Consider the following 15,417-nt stretch of genomic DNA (forward strand, 5'->3'; position numbering starts at 1 on the left):
CATTCTGTTTTTTTCTCTTGCTAGGTGAAGACCCCAAGCACTATGAAATTAGAACTACAGTACAATCACAAAAAGAATGACTTAATAATACCTGTAAAAAAAGACAAAAAGAATGGGTTTGCCCCTTAAAATCTGGTTGTGGAAGATTTTCTCACATGCCAGTGAGGAAAGATATCTAAGTACACACATATGCTTTTGAGATCACCCAGAAATATACCGGATGAGATACGTTCATGAGGCCTGCAGGTATCCTCCATTCTTGTCTTTGAAAGTCGTTTTCCATGTTGGCCAAAAGGGGCTGTGCCAGCGGAGCGAGAAGGTGGAGCTAAGTGGAAGTAAGGGAAACCTGAGAAGACCTCCAGCTAACGTGACTTCAAGTGATACCGGTCCGGTGGATGGATTAACCAGGTGCTGGCTGATTGTGCCCTGTGCTGCAAGAAGCTTCCAATATTCGCCCAAACCTCTCCAGTTCATACCAGGCACATGGAACTGATGGAGACCAGCCGTGATCACTCAGGAGTGCACAATTTAGCCTTCCAGGTAAGTGTGGTTTATTTTGCTTTATGGGAAAGAAGAGGGACTTAAAAACAATGAGCAATGTCTAATTCAGTCCCCGAAACAAGAAAAAGCATTTTTCTCCGCTGTGCCTGCAGATATTTTACAACACCCTACATGCCTTGCACTGATCCCTTGCCAAAATATGCGGCCCTTGTAAAAAAACAGCGGAGCACAATTGACATATTCAGGAGTATGCTCCACTCGCTGCCTTCATCTGCTACCAGCTATCTGAAAAGTCTCCTTACTCGGTAATATTTCACAGATTGATGGATCTCACAACTGGCAATCATCTGCAGTATCAGCTGTTGGTTTTTCCTGAGGATATGTCATTTACAGTTCTGTTGAAGTTATCATCGTTATGCAGCAGATATATAACTCATTAAAGCAATGTATATTAATAATATGAGAAAAAATGTAATTGTAGTGGCGCATAGCATTCTTCCATGCATAAATTAAGTGCAATTGTCTTGTTCTGCTTTCGTGAAGAGCACCGAGAGAAGGTAGGGAGCCAACCCAGAAGGCTCTGCATTTTTTGGGCATAAAGTAATATTAACAGCCGCTGAAAAAACGCAGATTTCAAAAGTGGAAGAACAAAACCCCCCCAAACAAACACAAGCCCGTCACCACACCACCCCCCCCCGCCCCCAACCTCCAAAACTTGTAAGTTATTTTTTCTCGGTGTCCAGCAACCCTGTACTTTCATTGGAATTAGAGCAGGGACAAACAGAGACTTGCGAACCGTTAGCCGGTCTGGCTTACTGTACTTGTTGCTGAAGCTAGAGTAGACTGGGGAGAGACAGTGTCTGAAATAGTCTGAATAGAAGAACGCTGTGTTAGCAAAGCAACTCCTTGCTCTCCTCCGCAGTTTCCCATCCCTATGTCGGCCTGAGCTCAGCTAGCAGGAAGTGGGTAGTGGATGTATCAGCCAGCACTATTCAAATAACACAGAAAGGTCTTTGTAGATGCTAAGCTTGTGGACTGTTGCGTTATATCAGTGGCATTCAACCGCTCTGTATATTTATTCATTGCGCTATACGGACAGACAAGCCCGTCAGGGAATATTTACGGAATGTAGGCAAGACAGAACATCCTAAAAACATGATAGGCGCCTGGTTAGGGCATTTTCCGGGGTAATCAGAGCGCTCTCAACGCGTCTGTGCTTCAGCGCAGACAGACGAACAATTCGAACTCAGTTCAAGTGGGCGAGGTAAGAGAAGTTTTCATCCTGTGTTTTCACACAAAATGTGTGCCTAAGCTAGTGCCATCAGCTTCCAAAGTCTGTGCTTTCAAAAAAGAGAGGAGTCTCTAGCTGCAGAAGCTAGGCTTTAAACTCTCATGAATGGCATAAGGTGAAAATCAGCTTTTTCCTCAGAAGTTTGTATGGAGCGCAGTACAGTGATCCGAGTTAACATTCTACCTTACGCAGCTAGCTCATCTGGGCCATTTTTATTTACATTCACACTGTCTATTTCTGTTTCAGTATGTAAGTCACTGCCTAGACAAAATAAGACACAGAAGGAAATAGGTCAACTTCTGCATATAAATAAATAAATAACTTCACACTAAAAGCTACTAAAAAGTAAACAATCTCATAATTTCCCCCTATTCCTTGTATTTAATCTACTTTGCCACAAAGAGTGGACAATTTAATTCCTCCAAAATAACAATGCCTTATAGTATTAAGGAATTAGTATCTTACCTAAACCACAAAATAAAAAAGTGTTCTGGAAAAGGTTTAATTTAAACCATTTTAAGTATCCGTGTAGGTATAATTGTAACTATCCATAGGTATCTTCAGAGGCACCTGAACCACTTAATGATTAGTGTACAAAAGGATAAATTAAGCAAGGGACAAAGTAAATCTGAGTTAGGTAATTTCTTTTATAAAGTACCTAAGCCAGCAAAACAGCTCTCAATGGAATACAAAGCAGCTCAAGGCTAAGAAGTGATGGATCCAAGATCATATTGGAGTTTTATTAAGTCAAGAATGAGGAGCATTAGACTTTCTGTTGTAGAGGGACTCTTAACAGCCTGAAGAAGTTGTAATATAGAGTAGTCTACTTTTTGACTTGTCATACAAATGGTGAAAGGGGGATAACTCTTCTCAATTCTCATTTGCAATTGATAAGTAAACACACACCTGTCTGTATTGTGGTAGGATTTTCACTACATCACAGAAGCATCACTATTTTCAATGATACTGTAGTATACCCTCAGTTAACCAAGGTTAGCTTCCAGATAGGACGTGCATCCATGTAGCATGGAGCAAATGATATTGTTACTAATAATTGCATTTCAGAAAATGCATGCTTCTGCAAAGTATCTGCTAATTATTTTGTACATTATGCAAGTGCTGATTTACTGCTTTGAGATAATGCTAGTACCTGGGATACCCAGAAGCAACGTTCCCCCCACCTTATTAACAGCTGAAAATGGTCTCCAAAGGAAATAGACTATAAATCCCCAATGTACAGCTCTGCTGTATCTCTCTTTGTCTCTCTTTGGTATTAGGAACATCTCAATTACAGTCATTGGGGTGTATCACAATGAGTGAGACTTTTGTATTGGTTTTGAGAAGATATATAGCTTTACCCATACTGTGAGTCTTCCCTAGCATGCTCTCACACTTCAGTTATAAAGTATTTACCTTAAAAAAACCCAGTGCAATTGTTAAGACCTACTTGCTAAAGGTACCTGCTTCGGATGCTACCTCATAGCTAGAATCAACAGATTCTAGCTGCACTGTTTATAATGAGACATTCAAATTGTTAAATTTTTTTTTTACCTTAAAAATGTAATTTAAGGAACTTAAATCATTATCCTCAATTCAGAAAATTGTTTCTGCTAAGTGTCTGTGTACCAGTGTAACACATTGTGTATCTATAGCTACAGTAATGTCATACATAATATGTGGAAACACTGTGTCTCTTGCCTTCAAGGTGGTTCAGTTAACTTCTCACTGATGGCACTGGCTGGCTGGAGGACCACTACACTTGCCCACAGTGTTGCCTGCTCAGAAACCCTGTAACACTAACAATAACCCTAAAACTGAGATTGGATTTACCTAGCTTGTATTTAGCCCTCATTTAAAAGGCAAAAATTTTATCTAATCTGTTCTGATGACTCATATCTCTGATAACATTAAACATCCAGTCACACTCCATAAGTAATGATAAAAGCTGCATCATAAAAAGGAACGGTATGTGGGATGAATAAACTCCCCTACATTTAAAAGCAACACAGAGGCAAGCATAAAATAAATACAGTGCAAAGGGAAAGGAACAGCTAGTAAATATTTATTGTTCAATGGCCTCCTATTGTTAGTGTTATGATGCATTAAACAGCCTGTACCTGTTTCTGTAGCAAAGCTCACCATGCTCTTAAGAAGTTGACTTGAGGAAGGATCCCCTTTAGAAGTCTGCCTTTTACTCACACTGCACAGGGCATTAGTATGGTCATAATGCATGCAGTATTTGTATTCCATTTCATCCAAACAAGCTTAAAATATATCCTAAAAATTTCTGTTTATCATTATTCTCCACAGCTTGCTAGATCTAGTTGGTTAATTAAGACTATAGATGCTATTGAGGATTTATATTTCATGGGCATCACTGTTATGTGTCTCCTTGGAAATGGAGAAGGTGTTGCACTGCATTACTTAAGCAGATCTAGACAGAAAATTATGCAGCCCTTTTCTACATTATCAAAGCTTGCTTTCCAAAGCCTTACTTGTTTGTTTTTGGTTTTGTTTTTTTTTTAAAAACCCTACATTTCAGGATACTATCCAGCTGTCCTACCCTGACAACCTAAATTTTAATAGAAAATAACAATGTACTCAGAGGTGGGTACTCATTTTCAAAACAGCCCATGAAGACTTGGCCTGCTAAATTTAAATTTACACAGTACCTATTTCTTATCTGTTGTTTCTACAGCTCATTTACTGTAGTTTAGCATGTGAATAATAAACATTCATCCTTTCTGTGCTGTACACTGAGTTATATAATTTGACAGGTATTTATGAGTGCTATGATTCATTTAAAATAATTCTTTCTCCATATATAAAATGCATTTCAGCTCCTTCAGAATCATGCCAGTGGCTAGCAAAAAATAGTATATGAGGGAAAACCTAGATGAATTGTGTTCAGTAGCACTGAATATTTAAAGAAAAGAAGGTTTTGAATGTAAATTAGATGGCTTCAATTCTGCTGACCAAATACAAAAATCTAGTGAAATGCAACAAAACCCAACATTATAACTTAAACTACTTGCTTTTGAAGCATCTGTTTTCCACTGAGTTCTTTGAGTATCCTGATGCTTGTCTCCAACCTAATGTGAGGACCCACCGTTAAAACATAAACAGTTCAAGCAGCTGCCTGGATGCTGTGATGGCCAGTCTCTTTTCATCCCTGTCTAGCATGAGTGCAACACCATCGACTCCAGAGTGTCTAGTGTTAAAGGCACAACAACAGAAGTTATTAGCTCCTTGCAAAATCCATCTTCCTTCGAAAATCAAGGAGATGACAGGGAAGGACAATGAATGTAGGTAGTCATGCAGCACGATTCCGTGAATCAACAGCTTGTCAAGAGGGAACTAAACAAACAGTGAAAGAGCGTTTAACATACACAGATGAGGTAGCTCTATTTGTCATTTAATCAAATATTATACAAGAGGGGAATTCCAATCAGTGAAAGTAAAGCAGCTTGTGAAAGCAGAAGCACAGTTTCAAAATAATTTTTGTACTGCAAACATTCAAAATAGGTGGGTCAATTCTGTAATCCTTTAACTGGTGACTAAAGCAAAGAGAATTTTCCCATCCAAGCTTCTCTGTGAACTTCCTGCTCTCTCATGTCATCTGGAGATTGAGTAAACTCAGAAGTGACTTTACATATTGCTGAATGTGGCTTGTGCTTATAAGAGAAGAGTCGTAACTGTAGTTCCTAGGGCTTGAACTCCCATTTTCGTACAGTATTTTGTTCTGCAGATGTTTACAGAGAGCTGCAAAAGGATACTGAGTAAATGAGATAGAATTTTTCTGCCTGTGCTGGGTGCTCAGATAGCAATCAGCAATAGCAGGTGATATGCACAGACTGACATTTTGTTGAGGACTTCCTTCAGCAACTCCGGCACTAAGTAAAAAGGAAAAGGGAATAGGCAGTTTTACTTGTCACTTGGATAGTTCTTATTAGAAATTAAAAATAGCTTTTTTGTCTTTCAGCAGTAGGGTTAAATAATGTGTTTTCACCAAACAAAACAAATTCTGTAAAGGGGAGGATGAAGAGATTGGACTTGAAGAATCAGCTGTGAAATAAGAAAATTACTCAGCTTCATGGCCCTCATTCAAAGACTGGTCTAGTCGACATAAGTATTATTGAAATAAACTTGTTATCAACAGTAATTAGCCAGTTTCTACTGAATCATGAATATTCCAGAAATGTGTTATGAATAGTTGAAATAAGAACTTTTATATTCACAGAAAAGGACACAAATCTCTCATTCTGCAGCATGTATTATTGAATTGCAGCAATTGTGAGATGTTCTTACTAGTTTCCTTACATTAGTCATACATTCATGTATTTTAATTACTCTATAAATGAAACACTTATGTAATTATTGCACTTGAGCGGTGAGTTGGACAAAGTGATTTCTAGAGGTTTCTTCCAGTGCAAATTATTCTTTACTTGTGTTTCATTAACTGCAACTTGCATGCTTTTTCACATGTTTACTGACAAAAGTCCTAGGAGATCTCTGCTTTTTCTTCCTCAGCAACAAGTATAGAAATCTTCAAAGACACACTACTCTCAGGAATGTGCGTGTGTGTGTGTGTGTGTGTGCGCGTCTATGTGAATTACAGAATTATACTGCTTTGACTTCACTATGCTGTCCTGTGTAGTATTTTTAATATATTATATCTCAGTGCTACAGTTAATCACTGCTTCTTGTGCTTTTTTTTTTTTTTTTTAATTGTATGGTCACTCAGTAGTTGCATTTGTTGCTGACTGCAGGTGGAGCCACAGCAAACTCCTGTGATGACATGGTTAGAAGGCAGACAAGTGACAAGTGTTTTTGAAAGAGAAATACCTCTCTCTAAAGAGAATGAAAAGATACTCTTCTCTTAGAAGGAAGAGAACTGATGTATCAAGGCCACAATACTTTAATAAACAGCTTCTTGTGATTCCTCTCTCTTCTCCCAGACACACAAGGTTACAGAAACACTTTTACTGAAACTGATTTTTTGTCAAGTTTAGAGGCAAAGTATCTTTAGGAAAATGTAACTGAACAGTGTTCTAGTTGCTTCTAAGGTCATGTTTCTGCTAAAAGGCAAAATTCAATTTATTTTTGGTAGTACTGCTTATTCCTGTCTTTATCATAATTTACTGTGATTAAGCTTATTTAGTATTGTTCATGTGTAAGTGATTTTTTTATTAGTAAATACTAATTTACTGGGTTTATTACCATGTAAATAATGAGATACTTCATGCTATGAAGCCCAGTGAAATGACCCCACTGTAACTGCTGCCATAATGAACCTTTGAAATACTAAACATGCACAGCAATTGTGGATATAAATTATCTGCAATTTTGTTTAAGCAGCTTTCTCACAAAATCAAGAACCAGACATTCTAGGACAATTAAAAAGAGATGATGTATCCTTCAAAACATTAAGAAACAAGAAAACAGAGATTCAGAATTTTTTTTTTAATTAGAAATAGTGGTGCTCATTATGGCTGTCTTCATCTCTCAGTATATTATGATTAAAGAGTATACGTCAGAGGATTAATGTAATAAAGCTGACTCCTCTCTTTAAAGATACCTTTACTGTTTTATTCTAAGAGCAATAGTTCACAGTTTTACTCCATGTGCTTAAGGAGCATAAATGCCAGAGCAAAGGTACTAACAACTGGGGAAGGCCCCAGTAGTCCATTTTGCCCTTGGTGAGGAGAAGGGCTGGATTTTTGTAAACTTGTTGAACCAGTTCTGAGACAACAAGCAGCACTATTCACCACGGAAGGGCATGTGAGTTTAGTCAAGAAAACAGCAGTCAAGTTAGTTGAGTACCATCCATGACTGAGGCACCTTTGTGCAGTAGTGCAGGTACCTGAACAGCCAAGCTCTGCACATCGAGTTTTGGGCTCCCTCTTCCAATAAAGTAACACAGAGAATTGAGGAATGATTTAAAGAGTAAAAGACGTCTAAGATCTATGAGTCCAACCATTAATCTAGCACCACCACGTTCACCAATAAACCATGTCCCCAAAGTGCCACATCTACAGGTTTTTGTAACACTTCAGGCATAGTGATTCTATCATCTCCCAGGGCAGCCTGTTGCAATGCCTGACCACCCTTTCAGTGAAGAAATTTTTTCTAATATCTAATCTAAACCTCCCCTGGTGCAACCTGAGGCCATTTCCTGTCCCCCATTCACTTGCTTCCATGGAAGCCCAGGCATCAGAGTATAAATCAGTTCTTACTGTACATGAGAAAGGCTTTCAGCTTCTGATTTGAACCAATATAATTTCTTGTTCTAGAGTGACAGTGATGGTGTGGATGTTACAAATCTGAAAGGCCACGGAGACAATTCTCAGAGAATCAAGAATTCACAAAATAAGCAAACAGTGCTTACTAATCAGGTATGTTCTTCTCTCTCTTTTTTTTTTTTCTTTCAAATAACCTTATAAAAATTTGTAAATCTTGAATTCAATGTCACCAATGTGATAATATATCCAAGACAGATATTTTAACAAAATCTGAATATCATTTAAAATGCATAAACTCTGTTTTAACAAAATCTGAATATCATTTAAAATGCATAAACTGACAGGGAAGTGAGTCCTGTCCTCAAAAATACATAAAGTAAAAAACAAAATTACAGGATGTTTAGAATTCAGAAAAAATGTATTATAATGGCTTCATACAAAATACAAAAGAGGCATCAGAAATGGTAATCAAAAGCAGGACTAGACAAGGAGTTGACATAGAAGCATTTTGTTCTAAGAAGGTGGAAAAAGAGAATCTGTAAACATTTGTTTTAGTGATACAATCATTCAGTCAGATAATTCATATTATGAAATATTTAATAATAAATCAATATTTAACTGTGAAATAAACATCCAAAATAGGGAAAATTTCAGCCAAACATAAACTTGAGGCAACAGATCATGTGTAAAACTGACCAGAGAAGAAGAGAGCACTGATTTACTGAAATAATAAATGCATTCATTTTGACTTTTTTGACTGTATGTTTGTTTAAGCCCACAAAGTGAGTATCTCGCTATGAAAATGAGTCAGGTTTAAAAAAAACATCCTTATGTATTTTACCATTATCAGGTATTAACATTTTCATATCCCCATTCCAGAAATAAATTGCTACTCTAAAATTCCAGTTCTGTTGTAATCACATCTACTTGCCAATTTTGGTAATGGTACTTGAAGCAGCACATAAGAAATACTTGGTGCAGTGGATACTCATTTCTATCTTCTGTTGTTTTCTTGGATGTGATCAGAGGCAACAAAGGCATGCTGCCAGAATAATGTTTCTGCTCTCAAAGTTGAATTAATTCCAGATATACAGTGATGGAAAGGATCACTTAGACTGCTCTGATATGCACTAGATTGGGGTCTGAGGTCCTAGGAGAGAAAGGTGGTAGATGGTTTCTATACCTTCATCTTCAAAAAAGCCAGCATAAAGGAAATTGTTAAAACAAAAAAAAAAAAGAAAGGAAAAGGACTTTCAGAACTGATTGAAACTCTAGAAAATTGGAGAAAAGTAGTGCCATCAATGAAAGCTTGATTTTTATCAGAGAAACCAATTTTCTGCTGAAAGTGTTCATCTGAAAGCATTCAACCACTACTTGGCACAAGTGTATTAGAGCTGCTTATATTCACACCAACACTTTCTCAGGTACACTGTGACTAAGGCATAAGAATTTGTTTCGAGGGTCTTTACTGTATGGGCTTAGCAGTGTCTCCTCATGCTGGCAGAAGTCCACATGCCCTACACAGCCCTTAGGTAGCTCCCCAAGAGCCAGACCTGGTATCATGTTTGGCCATGAAAAAAATTAAAAGGGGTTTGCATAGATTCTCAAATTTCTTTTTGTATCTGCACACTTTCACAAAAAGTTGTCTTTGATTTCAGATTTTCTCAACAGATTTTAATGTCATTGTAGGAAAGCATTTGTGGCAATAAAAGAGTGACACAATAATATGGTGAGCATTAATAAATACTTTGTAAACAGTAGATAGATGCTTTTTAATTTAAATACTCAGAAGTAAAAACAGGGTATATTCTCAAGACAACCCGTATGTTTCACAAACTCAAAGAGCCAGAGTTCAGGCTGTGGGATCCTGAACATCCTGAACATGCCATCCAGGCACAGGGAGTGTGTTGTGGGATGGGAGAAAGAGATAGGGGAACCTGGCCTGGCCCAGGCAGCACATGAAGCAGGGGCACTGGGAAGGACAGTGGGGATGAAAACAATGTCTGTAGGACATGAGCTTCAAGCTGTGACCTGGAGAGTGGACATGGTGCCATAGGGAGAGTAACTGCATGCAAATGTGAAAGCATGGCACTTCAATTTGGAGGGCTGGGATTCTCCTGATTTATAATGTAGGTTTAAAAAATCTGTGAGAAGCACTGGTATGCCATATATCCCAAATTTAAGCTCAGGAATAAATGATAAATATTATCTATGACACTATGATAAAACGTATCAGCATTCAGTGCTCCTCAGATGAGAAGCCTACCTTGTACAGCCGCTGAGTACTGCCTGTAACCAAAAGTAATAGTAATTCAGTAGGCATTTTTCAGGTTTGCGATACTTCACAGTCAAGAACAAAGAGAGAAAGAAATTGAGCTTAGTTAAAATATGGTCATGAACCACGGTGCAACTCCACAGAGCCATGTAACACCCCCACAGCACCCTGCTCTAAAAAGTGCAGCCGAGAGGACCAACAGACTCCTGTTGGTGTCAGGCTGAGCTAGGAGAGAGAACAGAAGCTTCCACATACATACGTTTCTGGTCTCTTCATGTGTTAATTTTGCCTTTGATATTGTTAAAGTACTTAGATACTTGGCAGGCTAAGAGATATGGGGTTGTTCAGCTGGGAGAAGAGAAGACTCCAGGGGATCTCACTGTGAGTCTTTTCAGCACTTAAAATGGGCTTAGGAAAAAAGAGAGCAATATTGTATAAGGGCATGTAGTCACAAGAAGGAATGGCTTTAAACTGAAGACGGGTAGGTTTAGCTCAGACACTAGGAAGAAATTCTATACTGTGAAGGTAATGAGACATTGGAATAATTTGCCCAGAGAAGTTGTGGATGCCCCATCCCTGGAGGTTTTCAAGGCCAAGCTGGATGAAGGCTTGAGAAATCTGGTCTAGTGGATGATGTCCCCATGGCAGGGGTTTGGAACTTGATGATCTTTAATGATCTTTAAGGTCCCTTCTAACCCAGGCCATTCTGTGGCTGTGATTCAAGTCTCTCCCTGGCAACTTCTGGGAGCACCGGCAGCAGGGCAGACAATGCCAGGGCCAGGGCAAGTACTGTGGTGGGCCTTGCTTTCCACAGCAGACTGGGGAATTGAGTTACCAGGAACAACAGTGACAGAAAAAGAAAAGGTAAACTCACCTGCAGATTGCCTCTGCTCCTGTTGTGGGTGTTGTGGGCCGCTCCTCAGAAGAGGGTAGGACATGTCCACCAGGTCAGGCAAACACTGTCTGCCATCGCCCTGGTCCTGGCCAGACACCCCAGGCAGTCTGCCCTGGCACGGTGCTGAGAGAGGAAGGTGTGAAGGCCACATGTGGGTGCGCTGCTGTCTTTGAACACAATGGTTGCCTGCTCTGGGCCCTGGCTGCTCCACAGGCCTCACCATGAGCATGGAGGTACATAGCCTTGGGACAGGCACCTTCCTTGTGGCCCACCAGCGGGATGGGGAAGCGTGAAGTGTGGGCATGACAACCCCCACAGGTGTGCCCAGCAGCTTCCAGGGGGTGTGCCCCTCCTGGCTGCCTCAAGGCAGTGCCCAGACACGGTGCAGCTCAGCCTTCTGCTACAAAGCCTATGGATGATAGCTCTCTCTAAATGATTGTTAGCTATTACCCTTTCACAGCAGTTTTTCTTAATAATAAATTTACTGGCTTAGTTAAATTTTTAAAACGCTAAGCCTTGTCCAGTTAACCAATCTCCATATGCAAAGTTCCATCATATTAAAGTTCTGCAAAGAGAGAAGCAACAAAACCAGGGTGGTGTAAACAGAGGGTGCTGGGCAAGCTGGCCAATTTGCCACTCTGCTCTCCCTACCTGGAGCTCGTTCTTTTCACCTGTATGCTGTACTCTACTTTCTATGAGGCCCTGCCCTCTTCAGCTATGAGTAACAATGGTTTTTCTTTTCTGCTTTATTTCCCCCTTGGAAAGTGGTGTGGATGACCATTCTAAACAATGGGTTTGCCTGACACCGATCACAGAGTTGGTGGCAGACAGGAGAGCTGGAGCTGTGCACGCATCGCAGACAAGAAAGTCTAGATACTGCTTCAGCCATCTGCCAGCAGGGATGCTTTTTTGCACCTTATTTAATAAGCATAAACCCCTCTGACAGCCGCGGCACTGATCTGTTTTCCAGGGGGATGAATACATCAATATTGAGAGTGATCAGCATGAAAACAAATGTGCCTCCATAGATGATGAGCAGCCACACTTGAAAGGGTAATGTGTTTTTGCATGAGTAAGTCTTCCACTCACTTCATCCTGGCCTAAGCAAAAAGCTTTCAGTGTTTCTGCTTTTGGAGTGACAGTTTTGAATTTTCCTGCTGTACCTGTATGATACATAAATCTTTGCATTGCCTAGCAATTTGTGTAATACAGAAACACAACGTTTAAAATTATTATGCCTTACAAATGGGGCCTGTGGTTGTGGAACTATCCTTTTAAACTTTGCAAATTAAAGGAGCAATATTTTTTGTTCTTGTCAGTAAGTACTTTTCCAGTAGTCCTAGAACAGTGTTTTTTAAAGAGTGGTCTTGAAGAATGGTCTCTTTCAGGAAGTTAAAGATCAACTATTGTCTTTCAGTTTGCATAGCCATTTACTCCAGCCCAAAATAAGAACAGAATAGCTGCGAAAAAAGCCGTTTTAATGGAGCAAAATTTTTACATTTTGTTTGCACTACTTCCGAGTGATCACACAGTGAAAACAATAAACCCTGCTAAAGGCATTAAAAATATTAAGACACAATACTTAAAATCATACTAAATGTTCATATGTGTCATTGATTTCTTTCAACAGTTAGTACTAAGTAGGCTGTGGTCTGAGATACAAGACTTTTGAAATATCAGTTTATTGATAATAAGGATTCACTACAAGTGAAAGGTGTTAACATTCCCTTCTGGAGTACATGCACAAGAGAAAATTGATTTCTGAGTTGCAAAATGCCAGCAAGAATAGTTTTGACACATGTGAATATTTCACATTAATGTGCTTAAGCAAGATCCGTTTTTTCTACATCTTCAGTTACATTTCAAGCCATTAGGATCAGCTTTTATAAAACAATGTTTCCTTTATAAATTAACCATGTTTTGTAAGGAATATATTTTTTCTGCCACCTTTCAGAACAGAGTTGCATATTTATGGCATACATGTCTAAATATTTAAGATATCCTGGTACCAAAGTGATAATAGCCTAAATTAATAAAATGTAATGGAGAGAGAGATGTTAATTCAAAGAAGAAATTACAAGAAATTGTAATCTGAAAGTAACAGTTTTAAATCCCAAAGACTCATAAGCAGCATTAGCAGACAGTATATAGTATTTTTTCCTTTCTTTAGGTGATGGATGAACCATAAATTTGATAAAGTAACTCTGCCTTTTTCATATATTTGTCTCTCATTTCTCCTTTTTTCTTTTCCTGTTGTATCTAATCACTCTGTTGAGATTGGGTAGATAACCTAATGTTCTTACAAGTTAAAAAACAAAAAGTACTGTGATTTGTGAAGCAACAGGAATTCCCAGAACTGAAATTGAAATATCAAAAGCAATCAAGATTTCTCAGAGAACCTATTACTCTTTGTACTTGTGAAGGAATATGTTCCTGCTCTGTTCTTCTGAGTGCTGATATAATTTAAATTAATATTTTATTACTTGTTTCCCTCAAATTTATTTTAAATTAATTGAATTTTTTGAAGTGCAGAAAAGAAGGGTATTGATGCTGGATTTCAGTGTACATCTAACTCCGGCTGCATTTAGTTTCCAAACAAGTACAGCCTGGATAATTAGCATGTCTAAATACAACGTTGCCTTTATGGACTGAGAATGTGAGGCTCTGCTTTAGAGATATGCCTCTTTAAAGCAGTGCCTCTGAGATGACAGAGCCATAGCTATAATTTTTTCCTCCAGCACGCACAATATGAAGATGTTTATTTAGCCACTTCTTCTGCAACTGATATACCTCCACTTCACCAGCATTCTAAACACTGGAAATCGGTGTTGAATTAACTCCCTTAACTGTTATTTCCCTAAATTTCAACCTTCCTCATGAAATCACTCTTTTACCTTTAGTGAGGAAAACAAAGAAAGTGAAATACTTTGTAATTGGAAGAGCTGATACCAGAGCACAACATTCAGGTACAACAATTTTAACTTCCGTGAGATGATGAGATGAAAAGTTTATGTAATAAACAACCAAACTTAAACCCAGAAATATCTATGCACATTATAATAAGGTTTCAGATGGATATTGGTTATTTTACACACACAAATGCAGCCTTAGGCTTTCACATGTGGCCTTAGGCAACACTCCTGTTCCACATAGCAATGCTGGGCTGGCTGTATTAACAAGACTTTCTGGGTCTAGTAATGGACACTGAATCTTTAACTAGCTGCTCAGTTTGCACTAACCCTATTAACAGACCTCTTCACAGAAGAGCTGAATGCTTCAAAGGGTAGCAGAGCTCGCCTGCTAACTGCAGCCCATCACATAGTTGACAGACTGTCCCATTAGACATCTACCGTATTTTCTTTTTCACTTGTCTAACATCAACCCAAAGAAGTCCCTCTCAAAAGGCACTTTTTATTTGGCACTTAAAGATCCAAATTTAACCAGTGCCAAGTTCAGCAAACTCCAGTGGAGAAATTTTGACTAATTTAACCCAATTTTCTTCTGCAAAACTTCCATTTATGTTCTTTGTTATGTTTTTTCCTAGGCCTTTCGAAAAAAAATATGATAAAGTCTGTGAATTTTGCAAGAAACATAAAACTAGAATTCATTATGTCATCTGTGGAATTTTAATAACAGGTACAGTATGTTTGACATCCGGGATAGCTGAAGCCTTATTGAGATTATAGACTGTGCTGTGTATTTGTCTGACATAAAAACTCGATTGCCTTTAAGAATGTATTTCAACATAGTTAGGAATTTAGTCCCAGAGAAAACTCCATATTGCAAAAAGTCCACTCATTCCCAAACGTAACAAAAGCACAGATCTTGCTAAACTGCTCCTCCAGCGTGTTTCAAGTCTGACTAGCAATTATATTTGTGATAACAGGATAGTTCAGTCTCTGTGTCTACTTCATTATCATCTGCCTCTGAAATGGCAGTTTCAGTAACTTGTCCAAAACCATGAAATCACATTAAAAACAGTCATGCACCAAATAGGACTGAACTTAAGTCAGCAGGTTGGAAATTGAAGTTTTCTGTTCTGACCCATATCACTCAATATCTACAGCAAATGTTATCTAGATTAAAGTTTCTTATGACTGTAGGCACTGAAAAAACATTCCGATATTCTTCTTTCTCCCTTTCCTAATTAACCAGTAGGTTGGTTTGTTTCCATCTGCTTCACTAAGTTTGCTTTTGAGATCTTCCTTGTTGA

At 38.6% G+C, this 15,417-nt stretch overlaps 1 protein-coding gene across 5 annotated transcripts in view; it reads left to right on the top strand.

Moving 5' to 3' along the window:
* Positions 1 to 348: 348 nt before the first annotated feature.
* SLC28A3 (solute carrier family 28 member 3) overlaps positions 349 to 15,417 on the top strand; it is a 38,107-nt gene continuing 23,038 nt past the window's right edge. The window contains exons 1-4 of one of the 5 annotated variants that reach the window (XM_085042231.1): positions 349 to 540; positions 8,086 to 8,187; positions 12,175 to 12,257; positions 14,749 to 14,840. In XM_085042231.1, coding sequence (XP_084898357.1) covers positions 484 to 540; positions 8,086 to 8,187; positions 12,175 to 12,257; positions 14,749 to 14,840 — 334 coding nt within the window. In that variant the 5' untranslated portion in view covers positions 349 to 483. Of the gene's footprint in view, positions 541 to 8,085; positions 8,188 to 11,052; positions 11,174 to 11,307; positions 11,438 to 12,174; positions 12,258 to 14,748; positions 14,841 to 15,417 lie in introns of those variants that run through there. The other 4 variants (XM_085042229.1, XM_085042227.1, XM_085042228.1 and 1 more) reach the window with 4 other exon arrangements.

Source organism: Lichenostomus cassidix, chromosome Z (genome assembly GCF_008360975.1).
Source record: "Lichenostomus cassidix isolate B80296 chromosome Z, HeHo_3.0, whole genome shotgun sequence".
NCBI lineage: Eukaryota > Metazoa > Chordata > Aves > Passeriformes > Meliphagidae > Lichenostomus > Lichenostomus cassidix.